Source organism: Phaethon aethereus, assembly GCF_964289735.1.
Source record: "Phaethon aethereus genome assembly, chromosome: 2".
Classification (NCBI taxonomy): domain Eukaryota; kingdom Metazoa; phylum Chordata; class Aves; order Phaethontiformes; family Phaethontidae; genus Phaethon; species Phaethon aethereus.
In genome coordinates, this window is record NC_138582.1 from 74823041 (window position 1) to 74842983 (window position 19943).

Below are 19943 nucleotides of genomic sequence, written 5' to 3' on the forward strand. Positions count from 1 at the left end.
TGCGTTTAGGGTGTCCTTTTAGAGGCATCTCCTCCTCTAGAGAAGGAGAAACAAGAGAAGCTGTCTTGTAAATCTGTTGTCCCTTGGGATATAAATGGGATCACAGCCAAAACTCAGACATTCCCTGTTACCCTTGCTTACCCAGTGCCCAATGCCCACCAAATATTGACCAAGCAGACCAGGCCTGCATCTCTGCTCTTGAGGGTTTACTGCTGTAGCTTTATCAGAGCTATATGGAGGCACTGAATGTGCATGGATACCAATTTATTTTGGTAGGATGAGACAGGAAACGCTTTCTTCCCATGCATGGATAGGCAGCTGTCTTGAGAAATTCCAAAACCTGATGCTGAGAACTTGCTTGTGTGTGACCTGTGCCGAAACAGAAGTACCCACGCAAGGGGCACCTATTCTCCCTTAACACAAACTATGTTTTGGATTCAAGACTCACAGAGAAAAGGGACAGTGTTCACATGTGCTGTGCGTGGTTAGCGGCTTGTAAATGATTTCTTCACTTGAGAGGAGTAATTTTTGCATCCCAGATGTGGGACATTGGAGAAGACTTCAGATGGTCCATGAACCAGATGCAGTTTTCTGTGGTGCTGTGCTGGGTGTACCGGGGTCAACTAAGAGAGCCACAGCAGTCAGCATGCGGGCACCTGACGGGAACTCTTGCCCAGAGGAGAACATGCTGGCAAACAGGAACCACAGCCGGCCCCAAAACCAACTTATTGTCTAGTCCACTAGTGCTACGATCTTTATGTAGAGAATATTGATTTTAGGCTGCGGTGTCAGGAAAAGCGGTGCTCTGTACTTAACACATGTGATCTCCTAGGTTATAAACCGTGTGCAATTACACAAGCACTACTTACCAGTAGTTTGAACAGTGTTTGTTAGTTGCTGTTGTTGTTGTTATCTCTCCCAAGAGATTACTGCTATTACTGTCTGTAGGTTGTCATTTACAGTAGTGTAATCATCTGAAAAGATTGGATTTGTCAAGCTTCTCAGATAACAGACAACCAAGTCAAGCAATACTTACAGATAGCAAATGGATTTAAACAAAAAGGTTTTGTTACTTGAAGCTGTATTATTTTACGATGTGTCATCATAATGACAAAATACATAATAATGATAAAATACAAAGGGATTTTTAAATTCTAATATTAGTGGTATCAGCACCTTAATGTGACTTTAGTGTTCAGTAACGATACAGATACCGCTCTTCTTGTTTAAAAGAGCACTAAGTCAGGGTTTTTTTCCCAGAACCTGACATAAAGTCTGTGAAACTCGTCTTCTCTGAAGAAAGAAATACTTTGTGAGATTTTGTCTCAAGTACATAAACCACGTACATTGTTAGAGATTATAAGAGGCCTTAAAAACCACTGGTAAATTTTCTAGTAATAAATTATTGTTGTATTAATTTATTAAAGATGACTTAGTCCTTCAGGAAAAAGATTGTAATCATGCAGGGATTTTGAGCATTTTTCTTACAGAGTGGACTTACAAAACCTTTTTAACCTTACACTAGTTAATTTTTACTTTGATATTCTTCACCAGTAAAAAGCTCTCCACTTTGCTTACCTGCATTTCCTTGTGCTTTGGTGGGGTTTGACACTTGCAGGCCTCTGTCAAAGGAGGTCAAGGCACATCTCCCTGCATGTGCCTGCTACTCCTGTCCTCCATGGAAGCCCAAATATAGCAACTCCATAGGGATGCAGAACGCTATGATGGGAGAAAGCAGGTTAATACAGGAAAGCGAAATGCAGGGGATCCGAAATGAGCTGGCCCAAGGCCTTTCTGAATTGAATTTTGCTGCTTTCCAGAACATGGGGCCAAGGCCATTCCCAGCACAGATGCAGCAGAGGGAAGGGCTGGGGCAGGAAGTCTCCCCAGGCACCGACCTGGTGTAGGAAGCAGCAGAGAGTCATCAAGGCGAGCGCCCTGGAGCTCCAGCACCCTGCTCTCCCACCCGCTAGCGAGGGTGCGAAGGATGGAGGCGGCAGCCGCGGCTGCCGAGAGCTTCACTCCTCTCACAGCCCTCGGCACACGCCTTCTCTCGGGAGCAGCTGGCCCTACGGCCCCCCGCAACACGGCCCTGTCCCGGCCGCGGCACGGCGCAGCACCGGGGCTTTGGCCGTACTGGGCGCTTCAGCCTCGGCAGTTTTGCTGCCCCGGGGCCGACGGCCACAGAGGCAATTGCCTGCTTTGTCGGGGCCTTCGAGAGCAAGTAGATCCACCCAAAGCATGAGGTAAATGCAAGCTACTGTAGCCTTTAAAAAAGCCCAGAAAACCCCACAGTAAACGGGAGGCCATCCCCCATCTCCAGTGTTTGCTGGAGCAACAGCCCGTGGGGGCAGGTAGCTGCAGCGGAAAAGAGGAGCTTGAACTCTGGTGAACAACCTCCTTCTTTCTGAGGGATAGGACAGACGAGGCAAGGAAAATACGCTTTCCACCCACCAGAAAGACTAAGGTGAAAAGCGTTGCCAGTTGGACTGTACCTTGCGAGTTGCTGGACAAGCTCACTTCCCAGTAACATCAGTGGGATTTCTGTGGGAGCTTAGCAACTGGGGTGCTGCAAGCTGTTACAGGGGTAATGGAGGGGGTGACAGGGGAACGTATTAATGTAAATGCATGTGAGGCTGAAGCTGTCCGTGGTCTGTAGTAAGTAACGCATCCAGGTGATACTTCACAGGTAGTAACGATTGTACTTGAACAAATTAGTCCTTACCCTGGCTGCTGGCTTTCTGCTTTGCAGATGTGGCAGTACCATTGCTCAAAATACATTCTCCCCAAGTCTGAAATGGTATTTGCTGCTGCTTCTCTTTTCTTCTTTTTTGTCTTCTTTCTAGTTTAGATTCGTTATTTATCTAGGTAACGCTCCGTAAGTCCTTTTAAATATAAATGTACTCCTCAATTTTCACCACTTCTAGAGCTGGCAATAGCTCTTCACTTATCCATATTTTCTCTGACATGCAGCAAGGTAGGTGTTGCTCAGTTCTCTCACAGAAGGCATTGATGAGAACAGCAGGTCCACGTGCTGTTCCCAAAAAGAAACTAGTTGGACTGAACGACATTGTACATGTTGTCTGCTAGATCTTTTCTGTCCTCAGCTTCCTGCTAAAACAAATTCGTTTTGACTGTTCCACATAGTAAAATGTTGTTGATCAATGTAATGCTGAATGGTGCTGGTGGCTGACTCGCCACTCTTGGCTTGACTACTGCAGAGTAAAAGCGAGGTACTACCAACTATAAAAAAAGGGCCTGCAGCTAACAAAGCAAGAAACAAGGAAAGAAAAGGGAATCTAGCAGCCATCATATGGACAGAAAACATTGAGAGAAGAGTCACTAATGTTTTGCCAAATCTAAGCTGTATTTATTTTACTGATGCTGATCGATTCAGTAGGACATGGAGGTTTTGAAAATGGAATGCATAAACACTGCGTGGTAGAAATTAGGCGAGAAGCAACATCTTAATACATGGCACAGGAGTGCGTGGAGCATCTCTGATGGTGAGGGAGCCTGGGTTCCTAAACAGTCATTCCCAAAGAATGTTAAAAATATTTGTGGCAGAGTACAAGCTGGTGAAATATGATTTTCTGAGCTGCTGTCTGCTTATTTAAAGCATAAATGATCTTACAGCATTTCTGTGTGTTTTCTTTTCATATCAATGTTAAGCTTATCTTAGAAACACATCTTCAGTACATGAAGTGAGTTAAAAACATCCATTCTAAAACTCGGCTGCAAAGAGAATGTGACTTGGATGCTTACTGGTGCAAAGAGAGATATCCTGTCTTTTTTTTGTTCTGTGATACAGTTGTAGCATTATCTGGTATCCAGGGCTCTGAAGGATCTATTGTAAGCATGTCAAAGACTTTTTAAATTACTTTGTTTTTGTAAATATTAGATCACAAAAACTGAGGAATGAGTCCCACAGACTTTCATTAAACAATGTGTCCCATTATTGTTTTTCCTGTTCTGGAGTTGAAATTAAACTCTGCATATTTATTCTTTCAATGAAAAAAAAATCTGTTTTAATAATTATCATGTCTACAGAAAAGTGTATTCAAGGTGCAGCTTAGACACTAACTAGTCACCACTGTGTACTGCTTGTGCAGTTGGGAGACAAGAGGTAACTTGCACAAGATCCTGATGTCCATGATGGAGCTTGGGTGAGACAGGACTGCTGTCCCATGATCAGCGTCTCACTTCCTTAGTGACCTGGGCAGTCCAGGACTAACAAGCTATGGGACAAGTCTTCCACGTGGCGGTTTTGCACACACGAAGGGTGCGTTCCCACAGCAAGTGGTAACTCACCTAGCCGCCTTTCTGGCTAACACTCACTGGTTCAGAGAGATAAGGGAGGTAAGTGTCACAGCTACAGGGCAGCTGGTGGAGTATGGGTGTGAAGGCTGTGTGGTTGGAGGCTAGGAATGGCTGAGCCTGAACTTGGAGCCCAGATTAAAACATGACAAGAGTCTAAGGCTGGGACAAAGATGCAGAAGTGGGAAGACAACAAATCAGCAGCTTGCCATAAGAAAGAGGGTGAAAAGAAAGAATGGGCAGAAAACCCCCTTGCCCCTAGACTTAGTTTCAGGAAATCATGGTCATTCTGATGTTGGCATGTACTTTTCATCCCCCTCCAGCAAGAGTCCAAACTCTCCTTCAGTCCCCTTCCTCTAAAGGGTGACAACGTACAGTTGCTATCCGTTATTCTTCTGGTACCTCATGGTGCAACGGTCAGCGTCCTGACCTAGAAGGACTTGCCTTGCTGAAGACCATCTGGGTGTCAGAACATCACTGGACAATGGAATTCCTGCTTTATTTAGCATAATTTTTAAAAAGTTTGGGAAATTAGTACAAAAAAGTACTAATTAGTACTAATATTGTACCAACTAGCAAAGGTAGAAGAATAGTCAGGTTGTGAAATGAACTACTCAAAAACTACAGTGTCATGATTAAGAGTTACCTAGTGATTTGATTTGATCCTGTTATGCATATTAATAAGGATATTTTAAGAACAAGTTTTAGTCCAACTTTATTTATGCTGACAGTTCTTCAATGCAAATACTTGTGTGAAGCTGTTCATTTCCACAGTGCTTAGTATCATAAACAGTCATCACAATAGCAGCACGTGCTAGGTATTTTAACTTCATTTTACAGGTTGAACAAACTTCTTCATAGCCAAGTGGGAAGCGCATCTGCAAAGCAGATTTAGAAGCTGGGATATCTTGGTACCTTTTCCTTAATTCAAATGACTCTTTCTTCTGAGCCAGAGCAGTACATAAAATATATAGGGTGGAGATGAAATTCTGTCTCTACAGAAATTAATATAACTCAGACATTATGGTGCAGATCCGTATTCTAAGGTCTAAGTTATTCTGTTCACCAAACCAAATTGCTTACAAATTGGCAAACTAACAAATATCAGCATTTATCAAAATTAAATCCATATGTTCTTCAAATCCATGTATCACCAACTACTTCCAGATGTAAATATCCATGGAGAGTTTTAAGGAACCTCAGTCCCGCAGTCAGTTTCCATCTTGATTCTCAAAATTAGCACTGTTTGCAAGAGATATACAACAATATTTGGTCTTTTCAGGAAACAATACTTGTTGCTTTCCTTAGAGCCAGGTATCCTGTAACCACATCTGAAGGGAGCATCCGAATATAGGCAAATTCTTCAATAGTACTAAATCTCAGCTTGCTCTGGGGATCTGTGTAATTTGCCTGAAAAAGAAACAATATCAGAGACACTATTCAAAGAATATCTCAAAACAGAACACTAAAAAAAAAGTGTCTAGTTACAAGACCACAAAATAGTGAGTTTCTTTTCCCTGTAACAGCACTGCTGTTCTACCATGTGACCAAAAGTCTGTACCTTTTCTCTCTCCTTGTGTCAGAACTTATGAGAAGTTAACAGACCCCTATAAAATCACATTAGAAATGCATTAACGGAGGGCTAAAATAGTTTCATAGAAAATACAGTGCAAAAGGAATTCCTCAACTCTCTAAACTCACCCTAGCAACTCTGTGCCTTGTGCAGTCTCTCACAAGGCAGCTCTCCAAAGAGTCAGGCTGCTGCCAATAAATTACCCACAAAGAGGCTGAATTATGGGTGCTGTGATAGCTTTGGACTGATTTTCTCTTCCTGCATACAACTTAGCTTTTAATTTACTTTAAAGAGGTTGTGAAAGCAAGGGAGTCTCAGCTTATGGCTCTGTGACTGAACTGATAAGAAGTTTGAACTCAGCATTGTGCTTTGCTATGGATGCCTGCTTTCAGAATAGCCTGGCCAGCTAACCCCGGGCTACGCTCGTATCCTCTGCTGTATTTGGACCCTGGGTGCCTGGGAGCGGTGCCAGTTTCCTTCCATCCTCTCCCCTTCCCTGTTGCTACAGAAACCTTGAGCTTGGATGAGCTCAGGAGGCAGCATGGGAGGCTGGGCTGGAAGAAGGCAGGCTTTAGGGGATCGCCTCTCCACCTGCAGCCTCCAGGACAATCACCACCCATTCAGCACTGGATTACCAAGTGCCCGAAAGTGTCTCCTGTACCTTTCTTTAAGAGGAGATGGTGGCAGGCTCCAAGTCACAGGCACTTGAGATCCCTTAAGGCATTGCTACTTAAAAAGAAAAGGCCAGGAAGAGCTGAGGCATTCCCCCCGCATCCAGACTGTTGAAGCGTAGAGCCTTCTACCATTTTTATGCTGGAAAGGTTCTGTTGACCATAGTAACAATCCTGTTAATCATCTGGCTTGATAAGACTTAGAAGAAAATTAAGTGTTATTTGTAGCTTGTTTCTTTACAAAGAAATGCTACAAGGTTAATTAAATGTAGTCTGCTAACAACCAAGCCATCAATTCATTTTCAAACAAATGGCAAAGTTAGGACATCAGGAGTAAATTTATACCTGCTGTAACCTTGAAGTTACCACTTCATGGCTGCAGCAGGTATAAATTTATTTTTATTTCACACTTTAAATCTGGCCTCATGTATCTAAGAAAAAGCTAACCAAGTAGACTCCTTTTCAAATGTGCATCATTCTGTAATAAACTAGCCAAGCAATATCTGCAATTTGTGTTGCGTATCAATCTACGTTAAAAATATTATGGCAGTTCTTCACCATTCTCATACTGTGTATTGGGCTGTACTGTTTGCACTCACTAATGCATGTTAACTAGCATGTAGTGAGTTTCAGTCATTTATGCCATGACTTCAGTCTGAAAACAAACTTTACCACTACTTCAGCAATAATTAAAACACATTAGAAAAGTGAAGTAAGGTGGTTTTGAAAAGAAAAAACTGTCATGTTTAGAAATGAAGTCAAAGGCCACAGATACATGCTCCACAAATACAATAAATCAGTTATCTCAGTCTATAGTAACAAGGCTGATCCATTTTCAGAAAAGGAAGAGAAATATAAACATTTGAAGGTTTGTCTGTTTTTTTTTTTTTAATCTGCTTTACAATAAATGACTTCGTTTTGCATTTTAATATATCTAAATACTCATCTTGCAAGTTTGGAAGTAATAGTTTTATTTTGCAGTGTCAATAGAGTAGATAATAGCTTTTGAATTCTAGGCTGCCTTACAAATATAAATTAGCTGCTCTGCTTAGACCATTGGTAAATTTAATTCCATTTGTGTTACAGAATCACAGAATCACAGAATCACTAGGTTGGAAAGGACCTTTAAGATCATCAAGTCCAACCATTAATCCAGCACCACCATGTCCCCTAAACCATGTCCTGAAGCGCCACATCCACACGTTTTTTGAACACTTCCAGGGATGGCGACTCCACCACCTCCCTGGGCAGCCTGTTCCAATGCCTGACCACCCTCTCAGTGAAGAAATTTTTCCTAATATCCAATCTAAACCTCCCCTGGCGCAACTTGAGGCCATTTCCTCTTGTCCTATCACTAGTTACTTGGGAGAAGAGACCAACACCCTCGTCGCCACAACCCCCTTTCAGGTAGTTGTAGAGAGCGATAAGGTCTCCCCTCAGCCTCCTCTTCTCCAGACTAAACAACCCCAGTTCCCTCAGCCGCTCCTCATAAGACTTGTGCTCCAGACCCCTCACCAGCTTCGTTGCCCTTCTCTGGACACGTTCCAGCACCTCAACATCCTTCTTGTAGTGAGGGGCCCAAAACTGAACACAGTATTCAAGGTGCGGCCTCACCAGTGCCGAGTACAGGGCCACGATCACTTCCCTACTCCTGCTGGCCACACTATTGCTGATACAGGCCAGGACGCTGTTGGCCTTCTTGGCCACCTGGGCACACTGCTGGCTCATATTCAGCCGGCTGTCAACCAGCACCCCCAGGTCCCTTTCCGCCGGGCTGCTCTCCAGCCATTCCTCCCCAAGCCTGTAGCATTGCATGGGGTTGTTGTGGCCGAAGTGCAGGACCCTGCACTTGGCCTTATTAAACCTCATACAGTTGGCCTCTGCCCATCAATCCAGCCTGTCCAGATCCCTCTGCAGAGCCCTCCTACCCTCCAGCAGATCAACACTCCCACTCAGCTTGGTGTCATCTGCAAACTTACTGAGGGAGCACTCAATTCCCTCATCCAGATCATCAATAACGATATTGAATAAGACCGGCCCCAGAACCGAGCCCTGGGGAACACCACTCGTGACCGGCCGCCAGCCAGATTTAACGCCGTTCACCACAAGTCTCTGGGCTCGGCCATCCAGCCAGTTCCTCACCCAGCGAAGAGTAAACCCGTCTAAGCCAAAGCTTACACACAGAAAGAAAAGAGGATCAGTAGAATTTAACTGTGACAGTTAATACAACTGCAGGTATACTGATGAGAGTGTTTTTTTAATACGCTTCTCTTTTTTTGTACCTGCTAGACCATTTAATTCTTCCCTAAATAGGTAATGCTAAGGAATTTTTTTTACTTTTTTTTTTTCCTCCATGGGAAATCCAGAATTCCCATTTCAAATATAATCTTACACAAATGCTTTCAGATTTTACACAGAAAATAGACATTTTTCTTAGACTAGATTTCTAAAATATTCTATTACCCCACATATCTTCCTACTAGGAAATGATCTTGAAAATAAATTTAGTGCTTCTTATGAAACATTTCTGGCTTAGCAATTTAAAGGACACACTGCCTCAGTTATCTTAATAAAAAAGATTTTTTTAAGCATGTTATTTTTATCATAGTCTGGAGAAACCTTGCAGGCCAGGTAAAATAGGAAACTTGACTCACTATGCAATTAGAGGATGTAAAATAAAGAAAAAAAAGTGGAAAGACAAAAAAAGAAACAAAAGCTGCACTGAATGGATTCATATAGAAAGAGTATTTATACTGAGCTAGAATAGTTAGATCACTGATGGAAAGGAGGAGGAGGCAAAGAAACACGAAGGAACTGAAAGGCAGACTCTTATTTCCTATGGCTAAACTGACCCTTAGCTGGTAGGGACATGGTCTTCACTCTCATCTATAACCTGCCTCATCATCTTGCTATAGGTGCAATGACCGAATAGTTTTGAAATGCATCAAAGGCCACTGCTGGAAATGATTACTTGGTTCCTTGGAGTTGGGGCAGTGGAAGGGACTTATGCCCTTATGCCTCCTGCCCCACATAAGCCCCTCACAGGTCAGAGATGTTACTGCAACGCTAATAGCACCTGATGTGAATGCTACCGATACTTCCAAGGCAACTCTAAGGGGAGAGGATAGGAAACAGATGACCACCATTAAGTGACCCAGTATGGAATTTTTGTTGTCTTGGTGATATCTCTCATTATTATTTCATAGGTCCACCTATCCCCCCTTCCTCCATCCACTGCATCGTTATATAGAGTAGGGGTACTTACGCAAAGTTCCTTATTCAACTGACATCTACTCCTTGTCTGAAAACAAGTTGCTGTTACATGAAAACAATACTCTTACTAAGAGTACAAGACTGCAAGTCTGCGTGGCTGGAGGGAATTATTTCCCCTGGGTTTGTGAGCTGTCCCTTCCATTCGCTGGCTGCCGGTTCATCTGCGAGGGAGGTGTTGCTTTCCCATTCCCTCTTGAACACCAGGGGTTTTCAGCCTCGATCTGAGCAACCCACTCCATTTCCAAATCGTGCTCAATGGCACAGGCTGGAAACATGCCACCTCCTCGGTGCCTTATTTAAATGTGTTACTTAAAAACTTAAAAAGTCAAAGAAAACATATGCTGCCAAATCAAGAACTCAAATGTTAGGATGTGCAGCATTACAGTTGGTGCTGTAGCTATTCTTTGATCGCTTGCACTGTGTATCCACTTTAAGGCAGTCCTTAATTAAGTGCTCACTCATTTTTTCCCAGCAGAGACTTTCACGTAATTCAGTGTACAGAATGCAAAGTGCTGTGTTAAACCTGCATCAACATAACAAATGTGTATATTTACAGGCAACTCTCTGAGTTGATATCAAGCCTATGAGGTGACCTAGTGCCTTATGGATGAGAAACAGATTAAACTGGGGGGACACAGAAATTCTGTCTTAAGGCTATTTGATGTTACAAAGTTTTCATTATTGTAGTTATATAGTGTAACCATTACTTAACCCTTTTTATAGTCCAAAAGATAACATTCTCATTCATTTCAATTGTAATAAATGCATAGGCTTCTGCAAAATAAATCACTGGGAGCTGAAGGTGAAAAGTGAAAGGATATGCTGTTGCTAACACCTGTTTTGTTTTAAGTAAAATTATTCATGTCACGTAGGAACAGTGTCAGCAGCAGATACAAAATTTTTGTTGGGCAGAATTCAATGACTACTCCTGTTTTGTGCCAGCAGAATCTTTGGGGAATTCAGGTGCCAAATTGTAACTACTGAGACTTTTTGGAGCATGTGCAAACCATATCTAAGTCAAATGTGGGGTTTTTTTTTCTTTTCTTTTCCTTTTCTTTTGCTTTTTTCTTTAACAAAACCATGTAAAAGAGCCCATCTGTGACAAACAGGCTATACATCTGCCAAACTCCAACTTCCAGCTCTGAAGCATGGGGGTATTTGAAATTCTCAAAGTCTGTGCCAAGTGCCTGTCTCAGGCCAATTTGTTTGAGGGAAAGTTTGAGAGTAATGATAACAAGATTTTTTTTTTTTTTAACCTGGGCCAAGCAGTATAATTTTGCCTAATCTCATTCTTGGAAATTGCTGGGCCATCTTTTTGAAACTTCCTCTAAAAGATATAATGAAATAAATCAGGCAAACACTCAGTATGGAAAGTTTCAGTCTGTGTGGTTAAAGCTTGGCACAGTTAGGAGTCATGGAGACTGTGGGCTACCAGCTTTCACTGTAACAACCTAAAGAATCCGAAATGATGGTGACCAGTGCAGACTCTATAGCTGGGAGCGTGGTGTGACAGGAGCCACCTGGCAGGACAAGGTATTTAATCTGTCCTGATGTCTATTAACAACCCAAGGATTTTGTGATGTAGGGAAGGTATTTGAGGTCTGGCCCTAAACCATTGGACAACTTTTAAGTGCAAAGCTGAACAGGAACCTCAGCAAGTACATCCTTTACAAAAGTATGCACCAGCTTTATTTCACTGTAGAAAGTGAGGTACCAATTTTGAAGAGAAAAATAAAATACTTACCGGAAGTCCTGAAATGTCCGAATATTTCTTGGCAGGCTTAAAGGAAGGAGGAGCATCAATACTAAAATCTAGAGAGAAACAAAGGGATAAATTCAGTGTGCTATGTATATTTTAAAATGCAAACTCAGAATGTAAATAGGTAACAATACTTCTTTAAAATTCTGCCTTTACTTTCTGAGGTCTCTGTTAACTAGCAGCACTAAGGCAAAGAAATATGAAGCAGAATTACCTCTGAAAACATTTAGCCTGTTAGCACTGCAAATGACAGCCCGATTCTGCTCACCAATCTGAGTTCAGTAAGCAAAACTGCCCTCCCTAAAAGGAAAAATGTGAGCTATTTAAAATGTGTTGATTTCTTCCAAGTCTTAATGACGTCCCTTGCAGTCAGTTATTTGCAAACAATAGCCATTGTCGTATGCGTGCTGTACGTTAAGACCACAAAACACTGTTCAAGATTGCAGCTCTGAAATACTATAATCCAGAAAAGCAAAGTAATCTTTTAAATCAGTTAAATCTTTAAGCATGTACCACTTTAAGGCCAGTCAATGACCTAGAAAATTGTCTGAATGTTTAACTTAAATGATGGAAATTCCTGTTCTTTGGTGCCCTTTAGATAGCAACTCTCATTCATAAACATTTTTAAGATACAGTTGGTATGTTTAAGTAGTTAAATCACAGGGTTTTGATGTTTACAAAAGTTTCTTGTACCTGACTCATTTCTTTCCTCCTCCTGATCTCCCTTGCACCTCATTCAGGTGCTATGATCATTTCAAATGTTCCATCCATATCAAATTTCTAACTCATCATCTCATAATTCAAAAGACACTAATGCCAAAGACAGCTGGTTTTAAATATGCAACTGAATTTCTTTTCCCCCTTCTTAAAAAAATCCTGTAAATTTACTGTTGCAAATGGAACGTAATAGAAATAGCAACATCAGCAGATTGTCAGTTACAATAGCCAGGAACACACAGCAGTCTGCATTTTTCTTTAACAGTTGCGTCTAAAACACTTCAAAAAATGGCAAGCTATTTTTGGATAAAGCACCAAGTCTGACAAAAAGTACATGCATATGCTCACTTGCAAGATGCCTCCACTTGCTTAAGTAAAATCTGAGGATCACATTCTGCCTCCAGCTATGTTCAGTAGTATCCTACTTTATGAATAGACTTGAACTATATCTAGATTAAGACCACTGCTGTAACTCTGCTCCTGTAGATGTACACCAGCTAGCTGCAATCAGGATTGCCAATAGGGTAGTTTCAGCTGTGCTGAACTAAACAGGGGACGTAGGATTTAAATCTCTCAAGAATCTAGGATAAGGAGCTGGATAGGAAGCTTGGGCTGAGGTCTAAGCTACTGCAGGTATGTGGCTTAGCAGAATCTATTTGAAAATAGATCAAATATAGCTAATCAAGCAGCAGCTACCTGTCAGAATGCATTTGGGCATATGCAGGGGAGGAGGCTCCTCAGCAGTGAAGAGATGACAAAAACCTGGTGGGAATAAGGAGTTTCTGACCTGGTTCAGACAAATATATTTCCTTTATTAAACTCTCTCCCCAGATGTATTTGAATTTTGTCACAATACTCCAAATTTTTTTGCTTCCCCCTACTTCCCACTTAGGACTGGTGAGTGTGATTGGACTAGTCTTAAATGTACAACTGGACCCTGTTCAAGTAGGATACTGCACACACTGATGAAATAATTTAGGTTTGTTTTAAAGAAAGTTATTTGTGTGGATTTTATTTTTTATAAATACATGCAAAGCATCTAAGCAGCTTACAGCTAGGATCATTTAGTTGCCATGGCAATGCCCTTTCAGAAGCAAGAATTTGTTTTAGGTTCTTCCAAGTTCTGTTCTTCTTGCCAGCTGCTGCTCCACCAATGCCGGAGTGCTAGAATTAAAAATACGGTGTTTAGAGTAAAAATAAATAAAGAATACTATTTCAGAGCGTGACACTTCTATTTCATAGTCTGTCTGATACGTCTCATCTTGTCATGAACCATTTGTTATCCTCACTTATTTCATCAGCAGGCTAATAAACTGCGCACTTTAATCTTGGCTGCAAGAAAAACAAAGCTTTTTGGACTATGTCAAAGCTACTACGTTTAGAATTAACTGAAGGAAATGGAAATCTGCCTTTTACATGGAAATAGAAAATCAATGTGGTTAGGTTTATCCTGAGATTACAGGATTCTGTATGTACTTCCCATCGTATTAGTACTTACTACTATGAAGTTTTGTCTAAAATTGTGATTACACAGCTAAATTTTCTCTCTCCTTTTTACGGCATATTACAGGTACAGCTCTAGCTCTTGTAAATTATCCGTGACTGTAGAAAACACAACTGATCTTTCAAAATGTAATGAATACTATGAGTAGCTTTCTGGAAATTTTATTTTTCTTTCAAAGGATAGAAGACAGAAGAATAGAAAAAGAGTAATAGGTAGAATGTTGGCTGCCAAGACAATTTTGCATTTTGAAAGGTACACTAATGGAAGGCTTGCCACAGGTACTGCAACAGTAGTTTCAGTTATCAAATGGGATTGCTACGGAGTAATTTATTTATGTCCCTCCAGAGACAGAAGCTGCACAACATACCGTACTACTTCTAAATGATCAAAGGACATAGATTTACAGCTTTACTTCAGAAAAGAAAATGTTCTTACAATTGGGGAGTTGTTGTTATCTCTGTTAATAATTACTACCTGCCACATAGGTCTCATCAAAACTCAGCAAAGTTCTGCAAACACACTTCTTCTGTGATCGGTTTATAAATTAGCCTGTTAAATTGCAGAGAATGATAGGAGGAAGGATTCAATGAGAAACTTTTTTCTGTAGACATAAGATATATTCAGAAAGGATGCTTGTAAGCTGATGATGTATCAGGTTTTGGCAATGGATACCCAATATAGGAAGTACATGCTCTGAGAATAACACCTTAGTAATCTAGAGATCATGGTAAAATAGAGACTGCTGTGAGATGAAAATAGATGTACTACCACATTACTAATTCAAACTCATGACATGAAATTTCCCCCAAATCATTGCATAATGATTTTTTTTTCAGTAGTCTGGTTTCTCAAAAGCAACTATTGAGTTTATATGAACTTATGCCTCAGCCCTCACATACCTGCAATCAAAAGGCAATGACTGCCAAGCACAAATGAACAAAGCTACCTCTGCACTAGTGAAGTTCAGGGAAAGCTGGAGCTGGGACAGGTGGAGCTATTCATTGCTCTACACAACTGACAGAAGGTCTTCTTCCCCTTCCCCATTGCCAAGGGATGCAAAATCCATTCAGGAAGTTTAGAAAAAGGTAATTTCTTCCTTCTTCTCTGCTTTTAAGTTTACCCTCTGCAGTAAGCTAATAGTTCAAACTTGGGCATATTTATGAGAGAGAGACATTATTTGATTTTCTTCCTTTTAAGGCAAATTAGGCTGGAAAGATGCAAAAAGCAATCCAAATAGTTACTACCAGTTCATACTGACAAAAAGCTAGTTAAAACTCAATACATTTCTTCTCAAATGAGTTACTGTATTGGGGAGGACAATTTCATGTTTTTATTATAACTGCCTATTATTTCTGCAGCAGTTGCCAAAGGCCCTGTAAATTTATTATTATTTCAAGCATGCAGACATTAGTATTGCCTTGTTGGAAGAGGTGACATCCCCCTAAGAACTGAAAGATCAGCACAAGGCCTCACGGCTATTTAGGTCCTATATGGAAGCTATATGGAATGCCTCTGGGCACAAATGGAGCTTTTGCAATAAGCCCCATTTCTCAAAAGACGCTGGTGCTCACTGGAGGATTAGAGTGAGCAAAATATACAGTCATTTGAACACCCCTCTCATGACAGAAGTCATCCACAAAGCCGACATAGAGCAACTGGCAACTCAGAGATTAATTTTAGGCTCCTTGCCAAACTTGTGCTTAGTGAGCTGTGTGATGCCCGATTACTCAGGTTTTATGCTGTGAGGTATTGTATCTTATTCATACAGAACGAAATCTGGGATAAAATCCTTCTTTCTAAGTACTGGCTTAGGACCAGCAATCTGAGAAGTTTGCCCGTCTAGAAAGCCAATGAGTTGGCCCTGGCACAGCAAGATAAAAAGATATTAAAAACAAACCTAGCAGTGACAGCATTACTAGCTCTAGTCTTCCTTCACCTTCTCCCCCAATTTAAACCTCCGAGTGTTTTAGCAGCCTGTATTTCGTCAGCTGTCAGAGTTTACATGACTTCTGAATGCCGGCAGGCCAAGCTTCTGGGGAGCACAGAGCGTTTGCTTCTAAATCTAGCAATTACCGGAAGAACAGACACCACGGGTCTGTTAAGAGTTTCAGGGACTGGGAGAGGAGCAAAATGCCAGTTGCTAATGACTCTCTGGCTGATTTCTAGTTCAATTATTTTGCAGCCTGCCTTGTCTAGGAACTGGGAGATGGGATTCCTACATTCACAGAGGTATAAATTATTCCTCTCTAGCTGTGGTAGTTTGTGAGATACCACGTCATAAAACTTGTGCACTTACCTTGATCTAGCAGGTTTTCTGACTCTGTTCCAGAACTTAACATAATCGTTCTGCCTCTGGACGAGTGCCATTTCCATGCCATAATATACTGTGCACTTTGGACCATAGTGTAGCATGGACTTGAGGTGAATTTCTTAAAAATTGCCAACATTTTATTTGGCTGTTAAGCTGACTTTCTTAATATTTACATTAGCAATATGGTTAAATAGAATCCTAGTTAATATTTTATTTGAAGAGTTTAGAATTTCAAATTGTTAAAATAATATACTTACAATGAATTTTGGATCTTTAAATGGTAACGGCTTGACAGTTGTTTCCACTGATCCTGCGCTGGAGTCTGTGTTCAGAAGTTTGTTTTCATTCATGGCCTCCCCACCTGCACTCTGAGGAAAAAAATACAGTCTTACTGCTTGTTACTCTGAGCAAGTTTAACCAGAGACTGAGCTGTCTGCTGTATTACCTACTTGTTGCCTTTTTAGCCTTTCTACCTCTTTTGAATCTTTAAAGATGTTGCATGCCAGCACTGGGGAAGCATGAAACAGAGTATTTGTCAAGCAATTTACAACTGACGCATAAAGCAGAGGAGGGGAAGAGAGTGGCCAAAGCCTACTGAGTAAAAACAGCATCGGGTTTATTTCAGCCTTAATGAAATCCATCTCTGTGAAGTGCAAGACAGCATATGAAACCAGAAACGGCAGAAATGTACATTGGATTTGTTTCAGAATGTTCAGTATTAGAGCATTAACAGGAATATATAAAATTTATAAGAAAATTTTTGTCAAGGTTCTAAAGACTAATTGATTAATTAGTTTACTCTCCATATGTGGTTTCAATCATGCCTGAGTGAGGACTGAGAGGAAAAAAAGATTTTATTATATGTATTATTTTTATATACAAGCCTCACAAAATCTACATCAGTACTAGCTGGTGTTTTCTAGGCTTTTCTTTATGGTTTATTTATTTAGAGGGAAGAGCAGTTGGAGAAGGGGTGTGTGTGACTGGAAAGCTAAAAAAGTTGTGTGGCAGTCTAACCAATTTCTGATAGTTCTGCATGGCTGAGTCTGTGGTAGTTTTTTTAATTTTGTGAGCACCTGTAGTCTCCACACTAGCAGAACTAGACCATGCTACATGCATAAATGTTCCTCGTGAAATCCTGATCGATACTGAAGCCAATGAAAACTTTGCCATTTTGTTTGGCAGTTCAATCAATAGGATTTCATACCTTGACTCTTTTTTCTTGAAGAACAAAAAGCTTGTCTAAAAACTAAATCAACATTTATTGGGCGAGTGGTTAAAATGTTTCTTTACCTTCAGACAGATAATACTTAGAACAAAAAAATGTTTTCCTGTGAAAAACCTGCACTGCAAAACCTTCTGTGTTGATACAATACTCTTTTATGTACAAGAAAAAAGGGCCATTATTATTATTAATGAATTATGGGAGTACCTCTAGAAACTGAGACTATGTAGCAAAGGCCATCATTCAGCATATCCTTCTCCCTGTGATTACAAGGGAAGTGTTTGTATTCTTAACTACATGCTTAAGTAATTACAGGATTAGGAACTAGGCAAGTTGGACTCTTCTTTGGGGAAATACATCAGTTATTCAACAGTGCCTGTTTTTTGCATAGCAAAGAGAGGTCTTAAATATTCAAAGTATGGTATAAAGAAGCATTCAAGTAAAATAGTCATGTTTCTAGTATCTTCTTAAAATAAAATATAAGAATAAAGATGATCTATTTTCAAAACAAAGTCAGTCCTCTGTAAGCTCATGGGACAGGGGATACTGCCATAATAACATCAGTAGAAGCGACACTGAAGTCTGTAGCTTAAACTTGATTCTTCTCTTGCCGAGCACAACATTAAAAGGCAGTGACTGTCACAGAAACAGAAGAAATGCAGATGGATGTTTAGAAACGTGCATTATGTGAGAGTGAGCAGAGAAAATATCTTCAGCAATCCTGAGTAAAGTGGCTTTATACAATGAGTTGCTAGGTTTCAAACTATATTCTTGCACATGCATGCTTCCAGCACTTCAGATTTCAGCAGCAAACATTAAAGTCAATCTTGAGAAAGACAAGGCTTGAGATACAAGATTATTTTTGATGAATAAATTATCTCTGATACTGCTCATTATCAGTGTAAACTCTTTAAGTGGAGGAATCGGGGCTCACAGTTATTCTTCAAAGCATTCTTGCCTTTTATATGGTACCATTTGGTTGGTTTTAAATCCAAACCTACGTTTTTTATTAATCACTTTATCACTTTTGCCCCTTCAGTGATCTTCTCCCAAGTATTCTGTTGTTGATGAAACAGGTTTTGAGTAGCATTTCAACAATATTGCAAAACAGTATCTAGCATTTTGAGACAGAGCAAATAAAAATGGTTTATCAGTAAAGGGAAAGAAGCTTCCTTATACATATAGTCCTTAATTTCTACAGCTGGGTACATTTACATTTGTCACTTACAGTCTTCAGTGGGTTTTTCCATGTGGATTCAGTGCTAATCTTGCTGGTGCATTGGGAAGGAAAGTAAGGAACTGTTCCTGGCAGGACAATTCCTGAATGTAAATTCTACACGTCGTTTCTTTTCCGGACCAACCCCAAAGGGATTTCAGGTATTAGCACTGCTAAGAGTCGGGATAACTCACGTTACATGCCAGATGTTGATTTTGTTTGTGCTAGTATCCCTTGCACAGTGGCAGAGGCAGCAGGATCCGGAGCAGCAGCTGCTTTTCTGGGCCATGCGGACACCCAAGTCACCCTCCAGTCCCACTGAGACGTAACGCCAGCAGGAGCTTCTGGATCTGTCATGGACAACTTGAGAGCAGTGGTTTCCTCTCCAAGGCAAAGGGTGCAGACTGGTGTGCAGGACTGGAAAGCAGGTTGCATACCATAGTGGCATGCAATTGATACCATGATTTCAGAGCCCTGTGATAGACTGGCAAGCAAGACTGAGTACTGTGATCCTAGTTAAATGCTGGGAACTGAGATAAAGGCATACTGTAGAGGCATGCCAATTCCCTCACTCAGAAGCTGCTTGCATGAACATTCTGATTTTTAGCAGTAACAGAGCACTATGGAAGAGAGATACTCAGCTAATATAGCTTCTTTCTGGAAAAACATTAAAGAGTTGAGTAGAAGCACTGCTTCCACAATAAGATGCTACTGCACAGAGGAGTGAACTCCAGCAAGTACAGAGCTTTGAAATGCTTTTTCCCTGCAGCCTGCAGAAGTCCCAGCTGATATCCTCAGCAGTTTTTCAGCCACAAACTGAAAGTGTCTCAACAATCTACAAATCTGTCCAGCCTATGTTTTACAATGTCAGGATTTAAAGCATAAGAAACATAATTTATTTTCAGGTTTGTTTTTTTAAAGGGAGAAGGGAAGGAATGCCAAATGGATTTTAACCAGTATGGATTTACCTTTGTACTGCAAACCCCATCTTTCTTGACCATGAATAATGCAGTGGTAAATACAAAACATTATTTAGAGCCTGAAAGGAGCTTCCTCAGTGAACAGGAATTACTGTGCAGTAAAGGTTATCTTTAACTTTTAACACGAGTTGAACACGTCTCTCAAATGTGCTTGTTTGCTTGGTCGTTTAGTTTGGAAGATACTTCATTCTTCACTGTCATGTGTTGGGGCAAACAAACAGGAATGAATTCAAATCCCCTGTGTAGTCCTGTGAAGCGATGGCAGTCTCGTGAGCACAGCGAGGAAGCGGCTGTCACCAGGGAACATGGACTGCTCAATGTGCGCCGTAACCCTCAGTCACGTGTGGGGCAACTTCCCCTTCCTGCCCAGTTCACAACCAGTCCTCAGCATATTTTC

The 19943-nt window shown here is 40.9% G+C and overlaps 1 protein-coding gene across 1 annotated transcript in view; it reads right to left on the reverse strand.

Moving 5' to 3' along the window:
* Window positions 1-5595: 5595 nt before the first annotated feature.
* INO80C (INO80 complex subunit C) overlaps window positions 5596-19943 on the reverse strand; it is a gene marked incomplete at both ends in the record, with an annotated part of 31529 nt that continues 17181 nt past the window's right edge. Inside the window, 4 exons of the mRNA XM_082015273.1 lie at window positions 5596-5727; window positions 11579-11646; window positions 13363-13474; window positions 16383-16493. Of these exons, the coding sequence (XP_081871399.1) occupies window positions 5596-5727; window positions 11579-11646; window positions 13363-13474; window positions 16383-16493 (423 nt within the window). The remainder of the gene's footprint in view (window positions 5728-11578; window positions 11647-13362; window positions 13475-16382; window positions 16494-19943) is intronic.